Raw genomic sequence first — 27425 nt, forward strand, 5'->3', positions numbered from 1 at the left:
GGGAGCAGTGAGGGGGGGGGGGGGTTGGGGGTAGTGAGGGGGAGCAGTGAGGTGAGGGGGGGGGGTGCAGGAGCTGAGGGGATCCCCTCTCCTGGTCGCGGGGGTTCGCCGGCGGCGACACTGTAACCGTTTGATGTGACTCCGCCGCTCCGGGAGCCGCCGCCGCCGAATGTGTCGGATCCGCGTCACATTGTATCGCAGCCGCTTCGCTCGCCTCCGGGAGCCGCCCGGTCGGCTGCTGCCCCGGGGCTCGATGCCGTCCCTGATCGCCCCGTCTTCCCCTCTGTCTCTGTCCTGATCCCGATTAGGACCGGAGACCAGAGAGAGAGAGAGAGAGAGAGACAGACAAAAAAGAAGAGGAGAGAGAAAGAGAAAGGAAGAGAGAGAGAGAGAAGTCCAGTCGGTAGTGTATGTGTGTGTGTGTGTGTACACATACACTCTCCCCCCTCACACACACACACACACCCCTCTCACACACACACCCTCTCCCCCTCTCACACACACACACCCTCTCCCCACACACCCCCTCTCCCCCCACACACACACACACCCCCTCTCCCCACACACCCTCCCCCCCCCCCACACACACACCCCCTCTCCCCCCACACACACGGGTCGGATCCCCGAGCTGCAGTAACTGTGCCCCCCACACCCCCCCCCCCCCACGAGGATTGCATTGAGACACATCCCGTCGCATGTTCAGGTCTAAACGCTCAGGCCTTGTGCGGCGACTTTGGCGAAGCCGTGTGGCGGGGGGTCATGGGCAGGACCCGGAGGAGTGGTGCGACCCGACCGGACCGCTGAACGAGCTCAAGTCGGTCACCCACTCGCTGCTCAAGCGGTCGAAGGAGCGGTCGCTGGACCTGTTGGCTCAGGCGGTGGAGAGCCGCGGCGGCTTACACACGGGCTGTGTGCTGTTGGCCCGGGGGGAGCTCCGGGTGGGCCACCACTCGCTCGCCCCCCACTTCCTGCTCTGCAAACTCTTCAGGTGGCCCGACCTCAAGCACGTCCTCGAGCTCAAGCGCCTGTCCTCCTGCGAGGGCTTTGCCGGCAATGTCCCCCCCACCGCCGCCGCCGCCACCACCACCACCGCCGCCGCCCCCCCACCCGCCGCCGCCGTCTGCTGCTGCTGCTGCTGTAACCCCTATCACTTTAGTCGGCTCTGTGGACCAGGTGAGATATTGTCTCCCCCATTCCTTCTCCCTCTCCCCCCCCCCCCCCCCATCTCCCTTTCTCTCTCCCCTTTCTCCTCTCTCTATCCTCCCCCCATCCCCCCCCTCTCTCTCTCTCTCTCTCCCCCTCCCCATCTCTCTCTCCCCCCCTCCCATCTCCCTCTCTTTCTCCTCTCTCTATCCTCCCCCCATCCCCTCTCTATCCTCCCCCCATCCCCTCTCTCTATCCTCCCCCCATCCCCTCTCTCTATCCTCCCCCCATCCCCTCTCTCTATCCTCCCCCCATCCCCTCTCTCTATCCCCCCCTCCCCATCTCTCTCTCCCCTCTTTCTCCTCTCTCCATCCTCCCCATCCCCTCTCTCTCCCCCCCTCCCCATCTCTCTCCCCCTCCCCATCTCTCTCCCCCCCTCCCCATCTCTCTCCCCCCCCTTCCCATCTCTCTCCCCCCCCCCATCTCCCTTTCTCTCTCCCCTCTTTCTCCTCTCTCCATCCTCCCCCCATCCCCTCTCTCTCTCTCTCCCCCTCCCCATCTCTCTCTCCACCCCCCCTCCATGGCTCAGCCCTTCATTCACTGTTGTTTGATGATCAGCTTCTGTGCACATCGGATGTTTATTGGAAGTGGAGTTGCGTTGTGACAGAGCACTCACTCCTGGACCAGTGCAGCTCTGTCAGGGATGTGGGAGCAGCGCGTTTGCTGCTCTTTCCCTGTGTGTGTGTGTGTGAGAGAGAGAGAGAGAGAGAGATGGATTCAACCATCACTGTTTAACCTGACTGATGGCCATCGAACCACTGGGATGTTAAGTGAAAATATTCCCCCTCCATCTGTTGATCGGCTTTTGGAATCCATGTGAGTGCGGCGCCGTTAGGAATCCCTTTACGATTTATGAGTCAAATTCGCCCCAAGTGGGAGGGTTCCTGACATCCTCCAGGAGTTCACAAGGGAAAATATTCTGCTACCAATACCTGTCAATAACACACGGATTATTGTATTATAAACCAAACGCTGAGAGTTCTGAACAGGACGGGACTCTGTCTAAAACCTCTCATTCAGGGTTTATAAACTGCTGCTACTTTCCGACCAATAATAATAATAATAATCCTTGCAGTGGATACAGCGCCGTATCAGGTTTTCGAGACGTCTCAAAGCGCTTCACAGAATATACCGTACAGCGAATTGACTGTGTATTTCGTGGGCGAAACGCAGCAGCCAATTGTGTACAGCAGCGTCCCACACAAACAGTCGTGGATTGAGTGACCAAATTATTATTATTTATTTTTGAAGAAGGGATCGTAACCCCCGGAAAAGTGATCCCCCAAAGCTCTGTTTCCTCTCTGAAAGATAGTTACCTTTAATATGAAACACGTAAATATTTCAGCAGTTGGACAAGATGTGTGTACGTTGCAGAGAAGACGGTAATCAGTCCGTCCAGACAAGTAATGACAGGGTTTGAAAACAGGTGAGAGACTTAATTTCAGATTGGGTGATGCGATGATGTGCGGAAGCACAAATTGGAATATAAAAAAATATATTTTAACCACATTTGATGATAAAAAAAATCAAAACAAGATGTCAGTACTTGTGCCCACAAAATATAGACTCAGTCCACTTTGTAATATATTCTGTGAAGCGCTTTGAGATGTCTCAAAGACGTGATAAGGCGCTGTATCAACTGTAAGGATTATGCTATTGTGGCCCTAACAATACCTACACTTGTAATTTATTGTCTGGCCTATTGAATGAAATGTATAATGTGAAATCACCCATGGTATGACTGGCTTGGCCTGGCTTGGCACTGGGGAGTTTACCTGTCTTGACTTCACTACACAAAGCTTGCACAAAATTAAAGCACCAGGCGTGTGGGNTTTTTGTGGCAATGACTGGTTAAATGGTTAACCCAGACAAGCCCCATTTGCAAAAATAAATACGCACATTTAAGTTGGCAAAAACTTTTTGGTATTGCTGTTAAATACACCTTGAAAAGCAATGCTGTCCATTTTAAGTCCATTTGCGGTTACCTCTTCCTTTCAGCCTTTGTATCAAATTACTGTTTGAACTTTAATCTGTCTGTCTAAAAGTCTAAAAATCATCGGTTTAAAGTTTAGCCAAAAAAAACAAAAGGACTTTGCAGTTCAATTTTACAAGTTGTTTTTCTTGTTTGGGGTTTATTTGTTTATGGCTTCCTTTGTAATATCAATTATATTATTTGTGTGTGTGTGTGTGTGTTCACAGTTAACTCTTAGATGCCAGTAAGTGTGTAAATCTCTACAGGACTCGTGTGAACAGTCAAGAGAAATGAGTTGGTAACGACTAGCTAATCCGAATATTGCCCTTTTAAAGCCGCATTGTCAGTCACTTGGGCAATGAAAAGACTCCAAGCTTCACACACACACCACATACACACCAAAAAAAAACATGTGCAACTCAAAAAACAGCAACCATCAATAAATAACTAAGCTTCTCAGAGCTGGTTACACAGCAACAGAACTTTAGAGCGTCTTGTTTTAGTGGCAATCTTTCTCCCTCTCAGATGCACTGTGTATCACAAATAAACTGATGCAAAGTTAGGGGGACACACACTGATGGATTGTGTGTGGGGGGGGGGAGGGAGTGAATTTAAAAATCTGTTGAAAACCAGACCAATGGCTTGTTTCTGAGCTGCATTACAGACATGTCTGAAAAAAGGCCTGTGCTGTCACTTTAAACCCCAAGCCAAGCCTCTTGTCTTGCCAGCCCTGATGCATTTAGCAAATAGCTGGGGATAACTGAAGCGTGACAAGTGATAAGATGTATTTTTTTTAATGTCACCGATATAGACGATCTGACCTCTCTCAACCCGCAATTCGTTCCTTATAACACAAACGTTGCCTTTTTTTTATTTGAGGTGTTTAAATGTGGAATGATTATATATTTATGTATATTTTATTTATATATATGATATAAATTTTTTTTTTACTAATACAGTATGCAACAGCCCCTGACTAAATCATCCTCTCTCCCTCTCTCTGTCTGTCTGCAAAGTTGAAATCTCTTAAGTGTTGTGATTGCAATGTTTTTTTTTGGGGGGGGAGGTTTGCGTGTGATTTTATATATCAAGTCAATGGTTCATAATTAGCAGTTATGCATCCAGAAAATATACAGTCAATTCGCTTTGCGGCGTATCCTGTGAAGGGCTTTGAGACGTCGCGAAGACGTGATAAGGCGCTGTATCAAATGCCAGGACTATCATTATTATTATTATTATTATCCTTTTCCGATTTGGGTTTGAATCCTGGTGAGAGGGAGTGAAGTTTCCCAGTGGAGTTTTGAGACAGACACTGGATGGAGTCTGCTCACTGCTTTCATTGCTGTGCAAAAAAAATAATAGCCTCAACAGCCAACTTCTGCTCTCAGTGTAGCTCAGAGGCAGAGAAAGCCATTCAGAAAAAAACACTTTGTGTGTGTGTGTGTGTGTGTGTGGGGGGGGGGGGGGGAGGAGGGCTGAGATTACCCCTTTGAAATGAGATCGATTTCAACTCGTGCTTTTAAAAGCCTCCCAGTCTCCCTCCCTCCCAGTCTCCCTCTCTCCCAGTCTCTCTCTCTCTCTCTGTCTCTCTCCTTTTCTAAGGAGATCCAAAGCTATTTATGTGAAGGAGTGGCAATAATATGCAGTTTGCATACGCTCGGCGCCAGCCTGACTCCAGTTTATCTGACGACTGAGCAACCAGGCAATTACTGCAGCTCTCCCTCCCCCCCTCCCTCCCCCCCTCCCTCTCCCTCCCTCCCACAGCTATATCCTTCCTCACCCGAGATCACACACAGATAGTCCTCAGACTGGAACTCACTTGTTTTCACGCTGTAACAACTCCTTCATGTCCTTACTTTCAGAATCTCCTCCACCTCCTTATTCCAGATTCTCTTCCAATGAGGAGGAAAAGTCATTGGGTGAGTCTCCACTTCTCTCTCTCTCTCTCTCTCTCGCAGCTTATTTGGGGGGGAAAGGTTTTATAGCGAGGCGGAGACCCAGCAGCAAGTCGGTGAGTGTGTGGGGGCTGTGATACCCAGTGGGGGGGGAGGGGGGGCACTGAGATCCGAAAGTATTTTCTGGTTGAATATTGATTGAAGTATTTTCTGGGTAAACCACTCCAGGGACCTCCCGACAGCAGCATTCCCCCCCCCCCCCCCTCCCCATGTCAGACATCACTGGGGGAGGGCAGGAATTTTAATTGTGGTCATTAAACACAGGTCCAAGGCATCGTTCACCAGCCGAGGCCGTGCCGAGGGGGGGGCAGAGGGGGTAATGGGGGCTGTAGCTTTGAGCAGCTCTGGTGAGTGAGTTGGCTGTGCTGTGCTGTGCTGTGGGGTGTAAAGTGCCAGTGCCCAGTGAGTTGGGATTGCTTTACTGGAGACGGTGTGGGTTAGTCAGAGTTAGTTATCATGTGGTGGTGATGTGTTTGAAGTGCAGTGGCACCACTTACCTGGTTTTGCCACAACAAAAACTCAAAAATATTTTGGTGGGAAAATGCTGGTAATCAATCAATCAGTCAATCCATCCATGTGTTGCAATATACAGATCTCATGGTTATAATTTATCTTTCAAGGAAACGTGTGGATTTATTTGCTTGTTCATCTTGCCCTGATGTGGCACCCAGGCCCAAGGGGGTAAGGGGGGGTGCCATCCTGGTGCAAGGCTGGCCCGGTGGGGTGGTGAGGAGGTAATGCTCTGCCTGGGGGGTACAGGGCAGCAGTGCCCTGGGGGTAACTAGTTATTTAATTGAGAGGTGTTACTCTCGCCAACCACCCCCCGAGATAAAATTGTTCATTCACTTCATGCCCTTTGGTGGGACATTGCTGTGTGGAATTGGCTGCCATTTTTGCCTATAAATCACACAATCACGAATCTTCAGAGTAAATCCTGTGAAGCGCTTTGGGACGCCTTCCTGACGTGAAATGCAAGGATTATTATTAATTGCTTGCCAGTTCCTCCAAATAAGTGACTCATTCTTTTCATTTTAAGATCCATTGGAATGCACGGTGTCCTACACTGAAACTGAGGCTACCAATTCACCTAGTATCACTTCTGGAGATTTCTCAGGTAAGCTCGTCAACAACGTCTTTCAAAGTTATTAAGCGATTTAAGATTTGTGTTTCGGGTTATATCCCATCTACAAGGGAAGAAAGAGGGTTAGTTGAGAATAACTTGGAAGTTTGGGAGAATAACAAATAATATAGACCAGGTTGAATTGCTGGCGTTTGCGGAGTTATCTAAGCTGGAGTAGTGATCAAAACACTACAAATGGCCTGTGTGCCCCAAGGCTAGGGAGGAGAAACAGTCAGCCAGGGTGCCGGTTCCTCATTGTTCCTACCCAGTGCCTTCCCCCGTTGGAAAGTGTTGACATCATCTGGCAAAGGCAGGAACAAGCTTGGCTGTGGAACCTGCCAGGGTAAAGTTGCCCACACGTGAAGAATGGTCACGTGGTTTGGTAGCAGGAGATGGCTGGTGCCCATGTAACCATACGGTGTGAGGAGGGAACAAATACTTATAATCCACAGTTTTGTGCAGTCATTATGTGATCTCAAATGATGGTTTGCCACACGTCAAATCAGAACCCACTGTGTTGTGTTGAGGTACGGATTGCGTTGCACCTTGTCGGAGGTTGTGTGTGTTGCGATGTGATTGCAGTGGATTTGTCAGATAAGATTTTTTTTCTCTGGGTTGTTAATTGTGGAGTGTCAATTCTGATGCTCATATTTTCTAAACCTGTAAAAGATGCATTGATCTAACAGTTCACGGATAGGTTACCATTGCTGTGGTTTCTTTTGATTCTGGCGGTTTCAAACTGTTGCAGAGAGAGAAAGGGGAGGAGGGTGAAAAGTTACTGTGGCTCCCCTTCAGGGCAGGGAGAAAATGGAGCTGGCGTAGGGCCAGAGAAACCGTTCCTTCAATCTTGTCACGCTGCCTCCAAGCAAGAAAGTACCATTTGAAATGTAAATCGCTTGGTTTTCTGACTGGACCTAATTAACTGGGGCTGGGGAAACATGGAGGGGAAATTTATATTTAAGTACTGATTCACTAAGTGTTAATCTATCTGCTGCTTTCCACTGAATGACTGAAGCCATTAATTTGTTTTTGAAAAATATATATACCATATGTGCAAGCGAGGCTGTAGATCAAAGTGCGAGGCTGATTCTCTGCTGCTGCTCATTCACTTTTTATGATCTTGCGAAGGAACCAGCCCCACTGCTCGCTCTGATGTGTCCACTTTGTCCCACTGCTGGTCTAGCCCCTCCCTTAGTGCCTGTCCAGCCCTTTCCCCAAGAATCCAGTCCTCCCCGATAGTCCAGCCCTCCCCTGGCAGATCAGGCTGAAGGGCAGTGCATGATAAAGCTAAGAATGACTATGCAATAAAAATCACAAAACACACAGTCACTACACTTCACAGTGTATCCTGTGAAGCGCTTTGAGACGTCTCAACGACGTGATAAGGCACTATATCAAATGCAAGGATTGCTGTAAGAATTATAACTGAATAACAAAGCATTGAATGAATAACACCACCTTAAAATGGACAATATTTTTATATGCAGCGCCAGAGTTGCAAAGTTTCCATACTATGTGGGGCTGGATTTTTAGACTATAGGCTGGAAGATGTTTATGGTTATTTTAGAAGCAATAAAAGGCTGATCAGGAGCTGGGAGCCCTGGTAAACACCAGTCGAAAGAGCATCATTACTTTTAACTATGCCCAGATGTAACTGTACTGGGGTAGTGGTCGGTCCCTATGCCAGTAGTTTCTAGTGTTGCTCAAGAGTGCGCCAGTTCAGAAAAATGCTGATAAAATGTCTGTTTGGCTAGTGCCTTCCTTCTTGGATCTTTTAACCAAATGAAGTGATGGATGTGCCTGCACAGAGCCAGCAGAAGATAGGGAAGGTAGTCAAAACTTGGATTGCTTTATTTAATCAGTTTACTTTTGTTAAAATTACAATAACAGCCAAAACTGGGTTTACTTTTTTGTTTTCTTGAAAAGCTTGTAATTGCACAGTACATTGTCTCAATGGCTGCCAGGACTTGTGGGTGGGTGGGTGTGTGTGTGTGAGAGAGAGAGAATCAATAAATGAACCGAGGAAAGTTTTGGAACTCTGGAACTCTCTCCCTAAATCCGTCCGCCTTCCCTCCCCACTTTCAAATCCCGCCTAAACACCTTCCTTTTTCATTGTGCTTACAGTCACCTTCACTCTCCTGGTTCGGTATCGGACTCCGTCACTGTGTGATGGCCGCTATATAAATGCATGTTGTTGTTATATTAGAATCTAGTTTCCACAAATGTACACAGATGGTATCACCGATATTAAAAAAAAACCTCCCTGCCTGGAATGATCTTCAGAGCTAAAATGTGATTCAGCTCATTCTGTAATCCAATCCTGCCCTTTCCCAACTCTACCTCTCATGGTATTGAAACCCCCTAATAACCGCCTGGCTCAACAGGTGATTAATGTTCCCCCAATGGACCCACATACAGCTAGAGGATGGGATGACCCATACTGTGCGTTAACCCCGGGGGCTCACATTAACCCTTTGTGCGAGCCTGGTAATGGCTTGCAGTCCATTGTAAAGCCGGTGACTGCCTAACAGTACAGGGGCAATAAAGCAGGCCCCTCGCCCTCTTTGTTTTCTTTCTGTTTGAGGACTTAAGGTTGATTAGCTGAAGGTTTTTTTCCCCCCCTGAAGTTAGGAAAGGTTATCTCTCTGGCCATCTTCTGCGTAAATACAGACATTTTTGGGACGGGTGTACCATTGTTTGTTTCAAACCCTTTGCTCCGTGGAGCATTACCGGGTGGGGGAAGGGCAGAGTGCTATCGTCAGTCTTAAAAGGTTTTATATCACCCGGGTGTCAGCGGAATTTCTCTTGAGTGAGCATGTTTTTCAGAGCTGAACAGAATCCCTTGCTTTGGTCAAATCAGGTAGTGTTTATCTGGGCATTGTAGCTATTCAGCAGATTTGACAAGACAACTAGAATATTGGTGGATGTGATCTTGACACATGCACCTACACATTTTCTCTCTTCGCCCCCCCCCCCTTCCTTCTCTTCTCCCCCCCGCCACCCCCTCCCAGAATAAAGAAAAGTGGGTAAGTCCCTCAGTGAAAACGCGGAAGGTGTGGGTGCTCAGCGAAGTACAGTCACATCTTCTAGGAGGTTCCTGCTGTGTCTCAAGTGAAAGGAGTTTAAACTGATCACGTTCTCTCTCGCTCAGGAAGCTGGCAGGCATACCCATATGGCAGTGAAGACTCTTAATTCGATGTTGTTGTGAGTGTGATCCATTAACTGGTATTGGGTGAAAGGATTTATCCTGAACAATGCCAGACTTCACATTCTTCTCCTGAACTTGACGGGACCTGTTTGTAGTGCACATGGGAGCATCTTTGCTTTTGCAGAGTATTGCGGTGTGAGGGTTGAGTTGAAGGATGTTAGTGCTGGGTGATCTCCGGTTCCAATGTCTTCTGTCCTCCCCTAAAGGTGCTGGCTTATGTGGACCCAGGCAAGTAAGTGGTCACTCTTCCAGCATGTGAGCCCGAGCACCAGCACACGCAGTGTTGAGGGGACACCATAGCTGAGTGTGATCCTGTCCTCACTGTCACGTACCCAGGTGTACCCTTCAGTCGAAGCCACCTGATAGCAATGAAACCCTGCATTTCTCTTCTCTCCTCAATCTTCCTGCCCCTCTAATTCAGTGGCTCTGAAGTCCCCTGTATGATCAAGATCCCTAGACTAGGTTGGATAGTGATCGTGAGTAGGCCTCTTGACTAATTTGATTCTCTCTTACCTTCTCTCTCTCTCCTCCACCCCCTCCCCATTCCTAGCCCAGGGGCGCTGAGGCCGGTTTTGTTTTGGTTAATTGGCTGTGTCTGGGCACAATCCCTTTATATATTTTCTTAAAGTAAGTTTTTCTTTACAATTGGAATTGATAACATCAGCATTCAGAGTGCAGCACAGACTGGGAACTTGGATGCATGAATCATTGTGTGATCTTATCAGCACGGCAACTTTTTTTGGGGGAAAAAAAAACTTCTTTCTCCCCGTTGCACACTTCAAAAGCAGACCTGGCATCTGCACGGTGATTTATGCTAACGACTACAGCTAATCCATCATATGAGCTTCCATCAGGCACAAAGATAACTGGAGCCAGTTGGGATAATGGTTATTGAATTCATTCATGAAAAGCATTTTTACTAAGATTAAATCTCAATGTGCTTTTTTCTCCCAGCCCCCCTTTCCCTCTCCTGTTATACAGACTCCTGCAAAGGAACCATGCAGTGGAATGCCTTAAGATTTTTTTTCTTTCTAACAAATGGCTACCTCACCTTCTCTTTCAGTGCAATAATAGAATTTTACAGCGAAAAGGAGACCATTCGGTCCATCGTGCCTGTGCCGCTCTTTGAAAGAGCTACCAGCTAGTCCCCACTCCCCCGCTGTTAATAATGTCTGGTTGCACGGGGAAACTCGGAGCTAAAAATGATTGCAAGCCGTATACACTCTTATCTCCTGTTAAGTCTTATTTGACTTGCTTCAAGCACAAATAAGCTTGCCCTTGCCCTGATCTTTCAAGAACTCTCTCCTTTCCAAAGCTCTATCCCCGTCCCTTTGGGATTTTAAATGAGCGCTGGTTTGGAGAGCTTCCCTATAGCGCCCCTCACACAGGGTAGTGAGTGTCCCAAAGCGCTTGACATGGGCGGAGCACGACACCGAGCCGGGGTGGGAGGGGGGAGTGGGGAGGTGCCCGTAGGCACGGTTGAAGAGGAAGTAACTCACCGAAAAGAAACATCTTGAAGCCTTTGCAGAATCTGCACCAGCAACTTCCTACAAACAATAAATAGTTCACATTGAAATACACAGCAACTTTTAGCACGTTTCCAAGTGCTTGACGCTGCTGGCTGGGCACGTGAGCTGGGGGTGGTTGACGGAAGTGGGGGGCGGGTAAGAGAAAGAGGAATACAGTTAGATGAATATAGCCAATTCATCGAAATTGACCAACGAGCGAAATGCATTGGGAACCTCACAGGTACTGTCGTGCCGGGGGATTCCACAGCGTGTGAGCGTGTATCTGAGATCTCAGTCTGGCCTTGTGGTTGCCACAGGAGACGCAGTAATATCACTGAGCTGTTCGTTGCTAAGGCCTTATGAAAGCCGAGACCCCCATTCGACATGGTTTTACAGAGTGGATTTCAGGGCCAGGGCCTGTATAAATAACATGAAGCCAATTCAGCCCTATGCATTGGGCATGTTACACAGACTCCGGGGCGGAGTTGATGAGGAAATGTACAGACTGCATTGAAATGCTTAGAATAAACAGAAGCAGCCCTAGTGCATTAGATGGTGCGAAAGGCATGTTATTGAAACCATTTAATTAGTTCAGGAACTTAAAGCTATTCCTCGGATCCCTACTAGTTACACATGTTTATAGTGGTGGGAATGTTTGTCCAATTTCAGCTGCTTAGAATTAATACTGGAGCCTCCACCCTGTCTGCAGGCACTCTGACTGCCATAATTATACTTTGCAACCGAACGAGCAAGGATTTTTTTTATTAAAAAAGGGAGAAAATCTTTTACGAGGCCTCCAGGCAGTTCTTTAGGTCACTCTTTGGAGTCTGCTTCTGACCAGAGATTCCACCAGAAAGTTTGAGTGTTCATCACAGTCAAATTTGAGCCACGTTGAGACGGTTGATTTAGGTTTAATGTGCAAGGATCATGGTAACCGTGGTGGCTTTGAGTGTCCAGATGAAGAACAGTGGGTCTTTTTTGGATAACGGTGGGTGGGGCTGAGAGGCCAAATAAGCCCAACATTGTTTTCTTCTTTCGCCGAGAAAGTTCTTATGTTCTCATTATATAGTTTGGGACGCGACGTGTCAAGCGACTGCCAGGATGGGGGGAAGGTGAACTAGATAGACCTTGGTCTTGTTTCGTCCAGCAAGTTCTTATGTTCTTACAAAAATGATTTGGGAGAGCAAAACTTTTATCTGCTCCTCACTGGCTCACTGCCACGTCAAACCACAGGTGGGGGTGTAGGGTAAGGTAAGGTGAAGGGATCAAACTAGCTGCTGCAGCTCATCATCCCCGCTCTATAATCTATATTCCCCGCTCTCCGGGCTGCTCAACCATGTGGGGAGAGATGAAGCCTGGATTTGGGGCCATGTTCCAGACAATCCCTGCATTGACCAGCAGGCTTGCAGCCGAACAGAGTCCTTCCAGCGCCCCTCAAAGCAGGGTGGCATCCCAGTGCTCGACAGTGGCAGAACACAACCCCCAGCCGGGGTTTGAGGTGGGTGCTCAAAGCTGCCGGGGTCTGTCAGCAAAATGTAGATATTTGAGAGCGGGGCTGGGAGGGAGAGCTGGTTGTTGATTGCTGGTGTGGGCGGTTGCATCTCCAGCTCTAATCCGTCACCACGGCAATCTTATTCACAAGTCCCCTTCCTCTTGTCACCAGTTTTTCCTTCTCCTTCCTGTTCATACGCAGAGTGTTGTTGGTTTACAGTTGTTATCTTAACTCTGAAAACCCCAGGCCATTTAAAAAGCCTGCAACCAAAAAAGTAGCCGATTATTAACAGCTGGCTGCGAAATGAGTTGTTCCTCTCAGAGGTCAGTGTGCTTGGAGGGGAGAGAGCCTGGTCTGTAGGGCTGTTCACTACAGTTTCGTACCTGGTCTCATAGTGCCTCTTTTCTTTACGTCTGTTTTTCAAGGGTACCTGTAACTGAGCTGAAGTTCCTGAGCAAGCAGGAGCCATCAGGGAAAGGGATACAGAGAAAACAGTGGCTCAAGCTCACTCCCAACCCATTGTTTGTTGGGGAAGATGGGGAGATTAGGCCCAACCTTAGTGGGCCTCCTACTTTCATGCTTTTTTGTCTCAGGGCATGGAATATTTAGAATATCTGTGATTAATCGTTAAAGACACAAACTTGAAGGAGATCTCTGTCCTCTTTTCCAAAAGGAACACAATTAATCCGTGACAAATTTTAATAGTTTCCTTGCGAAAAAAAATGACTTGGATTGTTATTCAGAGTTCTGAAAACGCATGCCCCATTTAGACTTGTTATTGTTAGTCACTTGCTGGTCAGGTTTCCCACTCAGAATGCTCTATCAGTGTTTTATTTTGTCCTGATACTTTTGTGGTCAAGTGCTTTGAATGACATGTCCCTTGCCCCCACCATCATTGGCCTTGTTCACAAGGAACTTGACCCCTAGTGAACTCCATAGACCAACCAACTGAGAGATGAGCCGTGTCACAGCCCTGGTGGCAGATTCAGACAGTATCGGAATATTTATTCCACCTTCATCTTTCTTCGATTCATTGCCATTGATGGTTACTTTTAGCATGACTGCACCGAGGTGTAAAGGAGGGTGATGGTGATGATGATAGAGTTTGGTTAAGTGATGGGAAGCTTGGGTTTTGAGAGCCTAGAGATTGTTGGAGGAAGGGAAGGAGTTGGACACCTGTCAGTACCTGGAAAAATAAGTTGGATTAACAGACCATGTGAAAGGTATATGAGCAGAGCAGCATACTGAACCCAGTCCTCAGATTCAAGACTGCATTTAGAGTTTTCCCCAAATCCCCAGGATAGACTTCAACCCATTGGTGTTAAGGCTTAAGACCATGAGGGAATCGGGCCTTGGATCAGGTCTAACCAAACATCTGTCATCTTCGGAGGTGAGCAGTGTCACAGGTGATATTCACACGGGAGCTCAGGTTGCAAGTGGCCCATTAAGGTGACGTCCGTTCTGTAAAATACACAGTTTGTGGCTGTTTTCAGAGAGGAATTAATCGTCCCGTTCTGGGGACTCGGGGGCCTGTCACTCAAACCCTTTCCCGCCTGGAGTACGTGTGTGTTTAACCTTTCTCACTCTGCTCCAGCTGGGCCTTTTGAATAGTTATTGTTCAAACAAAAAGTTAGATGTTTTATTAGAAGTCAAGTATAAATATAATCAACTGGAGTTGAAATTTGATGGGATTTTGGCAGCTTTTGTTAGTGGCGTGTGAATAATTCTGGCTTAATAAATCAAGTGTTGGTCCAGTCTGGTATATTTCTTCGCCTCCCCAGGCAGTATTTAGCCTATGTCTTCTGAAGGTGGGTTGCAAGAACTTTAGACACATCCTCAAGTACCTACCTCACTGTTTGGACCACCCAGAGTTCTGAGTATTATGGAACAGGAACACTGGAGACCCATTGGCAGCTCTGGGAAGGGAAGTCCCATTTCCTTCTTCCTCCGCCTTTGCCCAGATCACACACGATTTACAGCCCGTCTCCCCTTGGCCTCTGACCCTCGGCAGGCTTGCGATACCACGTGCCTCAAGTTGCGGGGGTGGCTTGTGGCCTGAGGCAGGATCCAGTTGATTATGTTCCTTGTGTTCAGCAAAAGAAAGCCGCGAGGAGGCGAGGTTATTCCAACATCCATAGAGCACATGAAGGCAGGGAGGTGGGAGGTAGCCCTGTTCAAACAGAACCACTTTCCCAACATGGCTTGCTTCCTCTTTCTGTAGCACATATTCTGAAGTTAGCAACTGACAACAACGGAAGGAGGAGTATGCTGTGAGACCAGTGGACCTATATTTCTGAAAGTGCAGGTACTGGGTCTCACTCTTGATGTCTGCGCTTAGCAGGAGTCACTGCATAGCAGTGAAGAGTGGGAATTCTGGCCAATATTGTTTCTTTACTCAAAGGGCCCCAATTGCGATCGAGAAGCCAGACTAGACCCAGCGATTAGATCTGGATCCTTCATGATCTCTACAGCTCTGTCTGACATGGAGCGGTGGCCTTACAAAACCAAAACTTTTTTGAGTCGGACAATTCTACACTTCAATAGTTAATGGAATGGAAAAGGGGCCTTGGCCCAGATTTGTGAAATTATGGAGGCTGGGCTGATGGAGAGCTTCATAATGATTAACTGGTCCATTAACTGGTCCAATTTTAGTTGTGTGCTGAAGAGTTGCAGTAGTAAGAGGCATGAAGTGGTTTTTACTTGAGGAATAAAGTGTCTGGCTTCCGTTCAGCTGCTTCTGAGGGTACTTTAGTTTGTTCTCCTTTAGTTTGCGAAGGTTCTTTCGGTAGATGAAGGCTGCTTTTCTGGTCTCGAGGCTTTTGCAAGATTCCCCTCCTTAAAGACTGTGTCTCGTCAATGAGACGCTGGGAAAACGGATGTGGAGAGAGATTGTGAAAACTCTGGTGACATCTGGCTCAGCACATGGGACTCGACAACAAATTGCTTTCATAGAGTGCCTTTCATGTCTGCAGGACGAATGGTATTCAGGGAAATGAAGGATGAGGATTTGGAGGTTTGCTCCTCCGATGGCTGTTAGTAAAGGCAGTGCTCAAGTGATGTTGAAATATACAGGCAAGATCCCAGATTCAGTCTTTGGTCTGTCTGATCTCAGGGTTATCTTGAGTTGATGGAGGGAAATATCAGCCAGGGTTCCTGCTCCCAGATTCTCCTAGACTTGTATGGTTCAGTTCCACACTAGGCTTTGCCTTTACTAACTGAGCCACGTAGGAAGAAGTCACTGTTTCTCTGAAACGCTTGGTGAGAAACCTATTTTGCTTGTTGGTGCACAATGTAAGAACGGGCAATATGTTAAAGCACAGATTGCCAACCGAGTGACTGACCTGGTGACCCAGAACGTGAGCTGCCATTTAGGAAGGAAGAAGTAAAAGGTGATTCAGCCTTTCATGTCTGCTCCACCAATACATCTAAAGCAAGTCCCCGCCTTTTCTTTGTATCCTTTGATATTCCTCTTTACTCTTATCTATCTCTCCCTCTCTTGGAACACCTCAATTGACTCTTATCAGTGCCTCTGAGATTGTTCTGTATTCTCACGATATTTTGCATGGAGTCGTTTTATCCGGTTTCCGCCCCCCTTTTCACCAGCTCAGTTTTGATTTGAGTCGTAAATGCCTCCCAGCATTCCTTAAATGCAACCAATGACCTTCAGTTTAGCAACCTTTATCTGAACTCCTGGCTATCAAATGTGGCGTTGTTCTGGGGAGACTCTGAGGCTCCGAGCGACTGGGACAGGACGACAACTCGCTCGCTGCCAACAGCAACTTCAAAGCCCAGTCACTGAGGTGCTCAGGGCTCTTGTTACATCAGCCTTGGTCCGTCGGGGGGAGAGAGAGAGCGAGAGAGAGGGACGACTGTCGAATTCATTGATTGGTGGTGTTGAACATTACTTATTATTCACATTGTAAAAACAATAGGGTGAAAGCCTGCGGTGTGATGTGCTCATCATCACTGGTGTTGACAGACAAACACACTGTCGATAAGACGCTCCACACAGTTGATGATCAAAGCAAACCACACGGCCTTCCTCTCTCCGTGACGGTGGTTGAGGCTGAGAGCGCCCGCTGTGGCCTCCCCATTGGAAGGCACCCTCCATGGGTGATCAACATGCTGCCTCTCTGCACTACAACAACAGGATTACATTTGTATAGCGCCTTTCACATCTGGAGGACATCCCAAGGCACTAGAACATATGAGAGGGCACTGGTGTCTGGGGATCTCTACCCCAGTATTGAAAAGGGGGAGGAAGAAAGGAAGACAATAAGAACATTTGGGGGAGTCAGGGCTGATGGAGTGAGTGTGTTTGAAGGAGGGCTGTGTTTATTGCTGGTGTTCTAGATTGTTCGTGACGGTCTTCTCGGTGTTTAAACTCAATTTAAGAAGTTTCCACAGTTCTTCAATTGTAAGACAAAACAGTCTTGCGGTCTCAGACTGGGTAGAATTTGGGGGGCTTCTAGCGCATCCATTGCAGGCGTACCAGGAAGAATGTTCTCTTGAGGCACCAACGCACACTGGAATAGCTTCACAGACACCTAGTGAAGTGAGTGACTTCATTTACTAACACAGCCAGGAAAGAGCGCCTGCAGGATTTGAAGGGTTAATGCTATTTGACTGGAGCCTTATCTGCTCAGTAAAACAGCTCTGCCAAAACATATTTATAAAACACGTGTATTGTTACACAACCACAGGGGCTTGCAGGCAGGCGGGCTGGTCCCTGGCTGTCCAAGTCACTGTTATTCTGCCCCCTCCTCTCGGGGTCTGAAGGAAACGGCAGATCCTGGGGTTACATAGAGACAATATCTTGACGCACTTTGGAAAACTCTGCCTGGTGGCTCCCTTACAGTGTTGGCTCTCCTCCAGATATGAGTGCAGGCACCGACCACATGACTGGAGCAGAAAGCAGCCAGAAAGTCTGGCTGAAATTGCTAGATAGTAGGTTGCCGGTGCCTTGCATTATTTTCCCATCGCTGCTATATAAAGAGTAGAGACAGCGCTGATGACAGTTCCAGCATAGACACACTGCTGCAAGGCATTGCAAAGATGTGCATCTCTGGAAGAGATCCAGTAGCAACAGCAGCTCAGTCTAATAGTAATGAAAAAGGCCGCGCTGTAGCCTGGGGCAGATAGGTGGGGAAATCATTTCACCCAACCATTGGAGCACATCACCTTTGCTTTGCACCAAGCTGAGTTCCGCACACTCTCCATGTTCACCTCAGAAACCTCATCGGTGAGGTCTGAAATTCCAGTATTTTAAATAATAATTATTGACATTTACATAATAATCCCTTCAAAAGAAAACAATAATGTGGTCACTCAATCCACGACTGTTTGTGGGACGCTGCTGTGTGCAATTGGCTGCCGCGTTTCGCCCACAAAATATACAGTCAATGCAATCTACAGTATATTCTATGAAATGCTTTGAGACGCCTCCCAAGATGTGATAGAGACAGTGGTCTTAAGGAGGCTAAGACGGTTTTGGGTCAATGCGTTCCTGACAGTTCCATGTGTCTGCTCATTCCGGAGACCCCGTGGGTGCTTGTGTGTGTGGCTGTGGTGTATGTGTGTGATTGTGTGTATGCGGAGTGTGTGTATGTGTGTGCTTGCACACAGGAAGGAGACTCGAGTGTCTGAGGCTGGGGAGCAGCAGTGACCACAGCAGTATTGATTAAACCAAGGCGGACAAGAAGGTGCTGGAGAGACGACTGTTCTGAATGGCTGGCAGCTAGTTATTGCTGTAACCTGTTCCCGGTAGACTGTGGTATTCATTTCACAGAGTTTAATGATCCAGGAAAAAACATGTTCTCTTCCTTCAGAGTCCAAACGACCTCTGGTGAGCGAGCGAGTGGTAGCTTCTCTAGTGGGTGTTGGTGAAGAGGTAGACGGAGAGGAAGGAATGGCCTTCTCAAGGACAAATAAATAGTTTGGATTTGGCTTTTAAGAGGGTTCCACTTGTTTGCATTGCCCTCCCCCCCCACTCTGGACATCACAGCTAACAACAACACTGCCATGGCTTTAATGAGCTCTGATCGGGTTAGGAGCAGCTCTGATTATGCTGGGCTGACCCTGGGTTCAGCTCACTTTGTATAAACCGCTCCAGGCCTCTGCTGAGGGCTGTTTCCTTTCATTCAGAGGCCCCGCTCTGTCAGGGTCACGGCACTATGCATTGCCAGAGAAAGCCCTGTCACCCGCGTGAAATATGGGGAACATTCTGCTGACTTCTTACCTTTCGTACAGGACCTCATTCCAGAGGTTTTATTGACCCGCTGACGGCCCCTAGCGCAGAGCTGCACGTTTATAATTTTCACTAACCTCAGGACGAGTAGAAGCCACCTAGAGATGTCATTGATCTCAGTGGAGCTAATCTCTAGATCTTCCTCCTACCTACATCCTCATTGCATTAGAATCTCACTTCATTGCCTCCTTTAACTCATTCTTTCCCGGGCCTATGGAATTCTAGGCCTATCCATCTTCTTACACTCTACAGACTCCTTCTCTTCCTTAGTCTTTCCCTTTTCCTAGGCTCTACATTGCATTTAAATCCCAAACGTGCTGTCACCTAACCACTACTTTGGGATTTACCTTCTTGCTCTCCCAATATTGAACTTTTTAACTCGGTGCCTTACCCATAAATGGATGAGGAAGGCACAATAGCGTTGGCCAAATACTTGAGGAAAGATAATAATGGGTGTGAGGAAAGAGCGGGGGAATCGGTTTAGAGGAGTTGGATCCGGGGTGAGCCAACACCAGCACAGATACCATGGACCAAATGGCCTCCTTCCGAGCGGCGTTGTAAACGTTTGCTCCCACACCTTCAATGAGGTTCTGATTACACGGGAAAATGGAACACAAACCCAGGTCTCCTGTCGCTGTAGCTCAGGCCTTTGTGACTCTGCTCTGGTGGTGTTTTGGATTGACTCCCTGCCACGGCTCCACATTTGGCTTAATTGAAGATAATGACAGTAACTTTGTAAAATATAGACGTCTCTTTGGTTCCTCTCAATCTGGTCCATGGGAAAATACTTCTCAGCTACGTAATTAGACACTGGTTGTTTGCCCGAAGGAGTGTTCGACAGGTTGTAATTTTACTGATGGTCGATCTCAAGTCGTCATGTAGCCCGCAGGAACAGGAAGGGACTGACCGGCTGTTCAGACTCGTTCCGCTATCCTGTTAATGGCAGATCTTTTAATCTTATTTCCCTGCCTTTTCTCCATATCCCTCAATACCTTTGTGACCCACATTTATCTTGTCTCCCATTGAAACATCCCAATGGATTTTTTGGGAATTCATTCTCCAGGACACAATTGGAAAAAATTTCGGAATGTCAAGTTAGGCAGAGCTTTCCAGTCTTATGCATCTTTGAGAAAACAACTACTTTCAGATAGAGAAAAGCCAACAGAAGTGCACAATGGGGGGGGGAGTTCAGCCGCTAGGAGCCCTCTTTCCAAAGTGGTGTCATCTGTGGAGACTGGATGGACCAAATTACTTTCTCGCACTTATTAAATGCTTCACAAATTGGCAAAAGCTTTAGGTATGTCCCCTAAAAAATCATAAATGACCATGATATTAATTTGCAGAGAGAGAGAGAGAGAGGCTTGCATTCCCAGGGCTAATTAGAGACCTGTGGAGCCCAACTCCAAAAGCAGCCAGTCTTCATTCACCCTTTCACAACAAAGAATTTCAGGAATTTTCATTCTTTTCAGTGGGAATTTGACAGCCATTGTCAGTCAGCCTGAGACCTCATGAGTGCAAATCTAAAAGTGTAAAGGAGGCTGCAGAGAAGGGCTCAGGTGATGTTAACACGTCAGGTGGAATTGAAAGATCTTGTACATTATTGGAAAAGAGGAAGGGGTTTCCCCCACTCTCCTGGCGAACAGTCCTACCGATTAATCACTTTTACTCCATGGCTGCTTGTAAAACGACCTCTGCTGTATTTGCCAACAGAACATACGAGGACATTTGATAATCATTACGGTAAAGCACTTGGACGTTTAAGGCTCTGGACAGTTGAAGCTCCTGCTTTTCCCGCTGTGTTCTGTCATCGGTCTCTCTGCGCTCACAGACTTGACATCTACATTTTGTAATAAGGTCCTTGCAGGAACCTCCCTAACCCAACCCCCGGAATGTCAGTGGTGCCTGGGATAGATAACAAGCAGCAATCTGAGAGAACCCTGGGAGAGGAAACGAGCCAAGGGATCTATAAGTGCCCACAGACCGGCAAACACATCTCAAGCCTGGCTTACTGAAACACTTTGGCTGGAGCAAGGCATGTGGAGTGGGAGGAGGGTGGGAGAGGGTCGTAGGGGCACTCTCTGACGCAAAGACCTCTTGCATGTTAAAGGTTACTGCATCAGTTATCGTCAATTAATCCTGAAGTTTCCTGCTTTGTCCAAACTTTCGACTGTTTCAAGTGAAGCTTGCTAGAGTCTAGCAGCAAACTCTGTCTTTCCTCCCCGTCCTCTCCCCCAGTTAAAGTGTGCTTAGAAAGTTGAGGAAGGGTAACTTGAACTTGACGCGGTTATTTTGGCAGCTGGAGGAGGTAAACAAATGAAAAGGAGAGAGAGAAGGAACACACCCTTTCTGCTACCCCATTGTAGAGCTGCTAATGTGCTAGGATGTGTACTGATCCCCATTGTGTGTCTGCACTGAGATCTGGGCTGGACATTAGAGAAGGGGAGAAAAAACAGGGCTTTTCAGCCGAGGAGCTCAAAGGATCGTATTCATCAGGAATTTTACTCCCAACAAAGCAAAGTGGACGTTCCTGGTAACACATGGGATGGCAAGATGCTTGGCATCGCCAAGCGCAGTTCTCGACCGTAAAATGTTTCCGGGGGAGAGGGTCTGTTTCTGGTAGTGATGATCTTTAATGTCCATCTGAATAAGCACGATTTGGACATTGGTTTAAGGTCTCATCTGAAAGACAGCGTCTCCAACAATGCAGCACTCTCCCAGCGCGCCCTGAAGTGTCAGCCGAGACTGGATGAGTTCCAAATCCCGACGTGGGCTTCAACCCCAAACCTTCTGAGTCAGAGGGAGAGTGCTACCAACTGAGCCAGGCTGACACACACCGACACCCTTCACTATTGTACCTCACTACCNAAAAAAACTGAAGGTTTCCTTCTAAGGCAAAGGATTAATGGATCAAATTGCATTCAGTTAGTTACTTCCCTTTATCAGAGGCTCCAGAGGCCAGACCACACTGACTGACTGACTGAAATGCCCTGGTTTGTTTGATTGGCTTCTCCCCTCGCCCGCGCTCGCACTGACTCCCTCTCCCAAAGTTTTGCTTTCTCTGCAGTCCCTCCTCATTACTTATTAAGATTTAAAAAGAAACAAAGTGTTTCCTCCCTGTTGTAAAATTACTGTGCGAGTCGATTAACGAGTCCAGTCGGGGCAGAGGAAACGGTGGCGGCTTTAGAAACGCCGCCAGCCAGCATGTCAACAGCAAGAGAAAGAGCTGAGCGGAGCTGGGGAGCCAGTGGCGGGTGATAAGCTTGGCTTTGATGGAAGAGATAACTGTGACGCCGGGCCTGAATGTTGCTGTTATAAGCTGGAGCTGGGCTGAGATAATAGTTGTTTAAAATGTAGGCTTTACCACTGCACTGGGGCGTGGGGTGGGAGGTTAGACTTCCACGCACAGCAAGTCAAACAGCCTCTGAAACAGAAGCGATCGGCACCACGTTCCCACCCTTTGTGCATCGTGTTTTCTTACATAAAAACCTCTGTTGTGTCATGAGAAAATATTTACCAAAACGGCCCCGTCGGAAGGGCCAGTGGAGTGGAAGTTCACCAGTGTGTGGGTGAGGATTGATGAGGATTAAAATATTTGAATCCTGGTGGTGGTCTCAAACCTGGCTCAAGGAAAAGATTCCTGATGTTGTGGGTTCAAGCTCCATGTGGGGACTTTCAGCTCACAGTCCGGGCTGAAACTGCATCCAGCACAGTGCTGGGGGAAGGCTAGATTGGCAGAGGTGCCATCCTTCAGATGAGATAATAAACCGAGGTGATGTCTGTGCCTGTTCTGGTGGACATTAGAGACGTGTTTGGGAAACGGAATAGTTTCTCTTGCTGTCCTCACTAACTGCTTCAGATAAATTGAGCGTTTACTTCATAGCTGTTCGTGGGACTTTGCTTTGTGCAAATGACCTGCTGTATTATTACAAAAACAGCCACAACATTATTATTTGGCATTAAATTATTGTGACCCACTGGGGCTGTTCTGGCTTTATAAAGTGCTGTATAACACTGCAACTTCTTTCTTTGCCTTGTTCGCTTTTATCTCCCCAAATTCCCCCCCTTTTGCTGCTGTGGAATGGTAGCACCTAATGGCTGGAGGCAGACACTAATCTTTGGCTCTGGATGAGACTGTGTGGCCCCTTGTATTAGGGGCCGCTTCTCGTCAGGGTTTCGAGTTCATTTTTTAGAAGATTTGTTTGAATACACTTCGAGATAAAAAGAATGAAAAATAATCCATTTGAGTGGAGCTTAATCAAGGCGGCACATCACAAGCCAGCCTTCTCATCCCAGCACGGAGAGCAAGCCAAGCCAGACCAGACCCCTGGCTATTTTCCTGTGAAATAGCTTTTTTTTTGAGGCACAGGTCTTTAATTTAAGTCTATTTGCTTGTTTTTTTTTCTCTCTCGCTTACTCAAAATCCTTCTTCCTTCTCACAATCTTACGGCCTCTTCTTTCTCGTTAACCATACATTGATGGCTACTTTAACCCATTTGATTCCCTTATCTCTTGGTAAGCAATTATGATGAGTCAGCAGTCCGCTCTCCCTGTTGGGTTTAAGTCCATGTTAGGGAGGGGTATTTCAGGTGCCTGTTGCAGATCCTGTGACACTATTTGAACGGAGAGCAGGGGGTGGGGGGGGGTCCCTGATTTTCTTCCCAGTATTCCTTCCTTTTCCAGTCTTATCATTGGTGAGTGTGTGGAATGTGGCTGCTGGTGCCAATTAGCTGCCATGTTTGCCTGAACAACCACCACTACACTTCAAAGTAACTCACTGTGTGACACGCTTAGAAACATATGACACGGTTACAACAGGGTGACCAAACAGTCGTCATATCTACCCTTTTATCTTAAAAAAAATCAGCATTTCTTTAAGACTTATCAGACATTGTAACGGTATTGTGACGGTTTGGTCACCCTGGATAAGGTTATGGTTCCTATATTGTGTCCGTAAAAAATACAACTTGAGTGAAAGTCATTGCCAAGAAATACAAGACCAGACTAACCCGACTCCACAATTTGTTCACTCCCTGGTCACATACTGATGTGATCCAGTGTAAAAGCTAGTGCAACCCCAGGCATTAGTGGAAGGGTGGACATGCACATATGCTCATTGCATTGGTCTTGAGTTCACTGAATGAACCAAGATCTACCCAACAGAAGCCTCTGTATTAATCCCTGGACAAGGATTGTCATGTCAGATGGTATGAAAGGCCTTTTTCTTGTTCAGATATTCTGTGCTAATGATGCCAACACTAGACTGGCATGTGTAATACCAGAGGGGAGTTGCTCTAATTAAGTAACAGGAGTAGAGTGTGAGTAATTTAGAGTTGGAGGCGGGTTAGGGAACATTGTTTTGGGTATCTGGGGAGTTGGGTGGGTAATTCTCATCGCATTTGTAGAAAACTGTCTGCTTGGCTCAGTTGGTTGCGCTCTCTCCTCTGGGACAGAAGGTTGTGGGTCAGCCTGACACTCAAGTTACTAATAATATAATAATAATAATCCATGCATTTGATATAGTTCCTTATCACGTCTTCGAGACGTCTCAAAGTGCTTTTTACAAGTGATACAACAGCAACTTGCACTTATATAGCGCCCTCTATAAAGGGTTAGCGTCTCAGAGAGCTTTAAGGCACTGATGGCAGGGGGGGTACTCTGGGTTGCTGGAGGTGCCGTCCTTGGGATGAGAAGATAACCAGGCGATTATATTAAGTAACTCACAAGGAGACCACCAGTGCGGTTTCTGTGCGGTAACTTTCTTTTCCTAAACTTCCTGCGTGGGTTTAGGATGTGTTGTTGTGGAGATCAGAATGAAATGAGCGGAGGAGGAAAGTCCACAATGAAGTGGAGATAGAGCTGTTCGTAGAGAGAAGTCCAGTGAAATGGTTAATGGCAGTTGGCTGTGTTACAGGAAAGCAAAACCATCCATTTGTTCAGGGTTTGGTTTTTAAATTTGGGTAGCGCTTTGCAAATAAAACGTTAGGAAGTTTCCTTACTCCACACACCTCTGTTTACCAGCAATAAGTAGGAACCTGATTGTTTTCGATTGTCGGATCGCTTTGCCGGGGACAATAATCCCTTTTTTAAAAAAAGAAAATTTAAAAAAATTGTGAGATACAGTCAATCTGCTTCACAGTGTATCCTGTGAAGCGCTTTGAGACTTCTCCTGACCGATGCAAGGATTATTATTAGTATAAAATAGTGCGAAGAATGTCTCTAAGCAGTCAACTGGGATTCTGGGATCTCTATATTTCTCTTCCCCCCACACACACACACACATTTTTTTTAAAAAAAACACTCAGATGCCTGCGAGTTGCAGACTGGGACTGTGAACTGCATTGAGGTAACAGCTCGGATCTCTGAGGAGCCTGAGGTCAGTCGTGAGCTTGAGGTGGGCGGTGGAGGGAGGAAGGGAGGCTAGAGAGAGACAGAGAGAGACAGAGAGAGAGAGAGACAAAGCTGCTATGTGCATTCTGTAAACAAATGCGCGTCTTGTGAAAGAATTGTGCTTTTCAAAGAGCGATGTTTAATGGGAGGAGACAGGATGGGGAGGTGGGGGGGGTGGGGGGGACTGGAGAATGGGACCACTGGCAGGCTTCAAATCTGTTTTGGCAAATAGGATCAGTGAAGGAAAATAATGGCATCACCCTCCATGCGAGCTAATTGGAGCTGATGGCATGAAGGCAGGAGGGTCGAGAGAGCAGTGTCTGCTGATAAGTTGTCAGGGAGCTGAATGCACTGTCAGGAGATGGGAGCACCTCCCCCCTCCCCAAGCCCCCTTCCCCCCGCCCCCTGCTCTACCCCGGCTTGGCTCACAGACCTGGGATTGATGCCCAGATAGAAGCTGTTAGGCTTTTTTTTAGAAAAAGTAGGTAGATTGTGTGTGAGAGAGAGATTGTGTGTGTACAGGGGAGAGATCGTGTGTGTGTGTACGACTTCGCTGACAGAACGTTTACAAGAATGGACTCAATAGGTTAGTGTACCCACCACTCTCTTCACAACCCAGTTTTCCCCCCTTCCCCATATTGAGTATGCAACTCCTGCCCCTGTGTAGCTCAAACCTACACTTGATAACTGAGGCTTGGCACAGTCACTTGAGTTGTAGAACGTGGGGCAGTCATTTCATTGCGGGGAAGGGGAGAGAAGTGTTGCCCTGTTGAGGGAAAGTGAGGTTTCGTAAATGATTTGTGCGGGGGGTGGTGGGGGAATTGGTTGTTGCGTTTCGCCCACAAAATATACAGTCACTACGCTTTACAGTGTATCCTGTGAAGCACTTTGAGACGCCTCGAAGACATGATAAGGCGCGATGTCAAATGCAAGGATTATTATTATTACTAAAGATGCTCTCCTGTGAGTTTCCTCTTGTGACCTGGTGCCTTGTCTCCTTCCAGATGCCAGTCTGTCTCCCGACACCTCAAAACAGAGCCACTGGTGTATTGTGGCGTATTGGGAGCACCGGACCAGGGTGGGACGTCTCTACACCGTCTACGAACACTCCGTCAGCATCTTCTACGACCTACCTCACGGTAACGGCTTCTGCCTGGGACAGTTGGCACTGGACAACAGGAGTGAGACTGTCAAAAGGACTCGAAGCAAAATTGGCTACGGGATCTTACTGAGCAAGGAACCGGACGGAGTCTGGGCTTACAACCGGACTGAGCACCCCATCTTTGTCAACTCCCCCACACTGGACATTCCCAACTCCAGGACTTTAATCGTGCGTAAAGTCATGCCAGGATATTCCATAAAGGTTTTCGACTATGAAAAATCGTGCCTTCTGCAGCAGATGACGGATTACGCAGACGGACCTTACGATCCCAATAGCGTTCGAATCAGCTTCGCTAAAGGCTGGGGCCCCTGCTATTCCAGACAGTTTATAACGTCTTGCCCTTGCTGGCTGGAGATCATGCTGAACAACAACAACAGATAACAAAGCAAGTCCCTCCTCCATCCGCGGAGGCAATCCTATACTAAGTAAAACCAGACTATTCCAAATATCATCTACCTAGATTTAATATAAAGTTTTATATATTATATGAAATATATATTATACTTGTAAATACGGAGTCATTTTTACATTGTAATTATTTATGTATGGTGCAATGTGTATGAATACAGAACACAACAGGAAAATGCACTTTGGTTTATATATATATTCATTCAACACAGAGATAAATTATACAGCAAAAGTAGGAGAGGCTGCTGAGTTTTGGTGTATAGTTCCACCATGCTATTAATGCCCAGACAAGAAGCTAACTACCAGTAAAACAACAAGAATGAGTCACTCATTGATAATAAAGTATTCGCATTATACATCCTTGTGTCTGGTCTCTGTTCAATGGTGGTGAGAGAGAGGGAGGAGGCGGAGTGTTGCAACACCAGGATTTCAGTCCAGCTTTGATGGTGAGAGGCTGAAACATTACTCACCGGCCAAACTTCGTTCTGCGCCTTTTCCATTAACAAAAACGGAAAGTTAGCATCAACGAATGTCACGGGTTCGATCCCGACAACATCCCCCAGAACAGTTCTGGAGTCTGTCCTACAAGTTAGTGTCTGGAGAGAGAATCAGAGACTCCGGTCCCCACTGGAGCCCTGATTATGATCAGGTAATCAATAAGCACAAAACAGGAAACAAACCTGGGACCTGTACGACAGATTGTTTAATGATACTCTGTTACTGAGGCACAACAGTCCTGTGGGTATTATACTCGTGTGTTACA

General features: G+C 47.2%; 1 protein-coding gene across 2 annotated transcripts; it reads left to right on the forward strand.

Moving 5' to 3' along the window:
• The first annotated feature begins 658 nt into the window (after positions 1 to 658).
• On the forward strand, positions 659 to 27023 carry smad6b (SMAD family member 6b). 2 transcript variants are annotated; one of them, XM_042343033.1, is made up of 4 exons: positions 659 to 1173; positions 5038 to 5094; positions 6167 to 6244; positions 26097 to 27023. In XM_042343033.1, the coding sequence occupies exons 1-4, from the start codon at positions 696 to 698 to the stop codon at positions 26633 to 26635; spliced, it is 1152 nt and encodes a 383-aa protein (XP_042198967.1). In that variant the 5' UTR covers positions 659 to 695; the 3' UTR covers positions 26636 to 27023. The 2 variants fall into 2 exon arrangements, with proteins under 2 accessions (XP_042198967.1, XP_042198968.1); XM_042343034.1 differs by lacking the exon at positions 5038 to 5094.
• The last annotated feature ends 402 nt before the right edge of the window (positions 27024 to 27425 follow it).

The sequence above is a fragment of the Callorhinchus milii genome, unplaced genomic scaffold (assembly GCF_018977255.1).
Source record: "Callorhinchus milii isolate IMCB2004 unplaced genomic scaffold, IMCB_Cmil_1.0 Scaffold22, whole genome shotgun sequence".
Lineage (NCBI taxonomy): Eukaryota > Metazoa > Chordata > Chondrichthyes > Chimaeriformes > Callorhinchidae > Callorhinchus > Callorhinchus milii.

Excerpts from the sequence above, each read along its gene's own strand:
- smad6b (XM_042343033.1), top strand. The coding sequence starts at position 696 with ATGTTCAGGTCTAAACGCTCAGGCCTTGTGCGGCGACTTTGGCGAAGC. Across the intron at positions 1,174-5,037 it reads TAGTCGGCTCTGTGGACCAG|AATCTCCTCCACCTCCTTAT; the intron begins GTGAGATATTGT and ends CCTTACTTTCAG. Across the intron at positions 5,095-6,166 it reads TGAGGAGGAAAAGTCATTGG|ATCCATTGGAATGCACGGTG; the intron begins GTGAGTCTCCAC and ends TTTCATTTTAAG.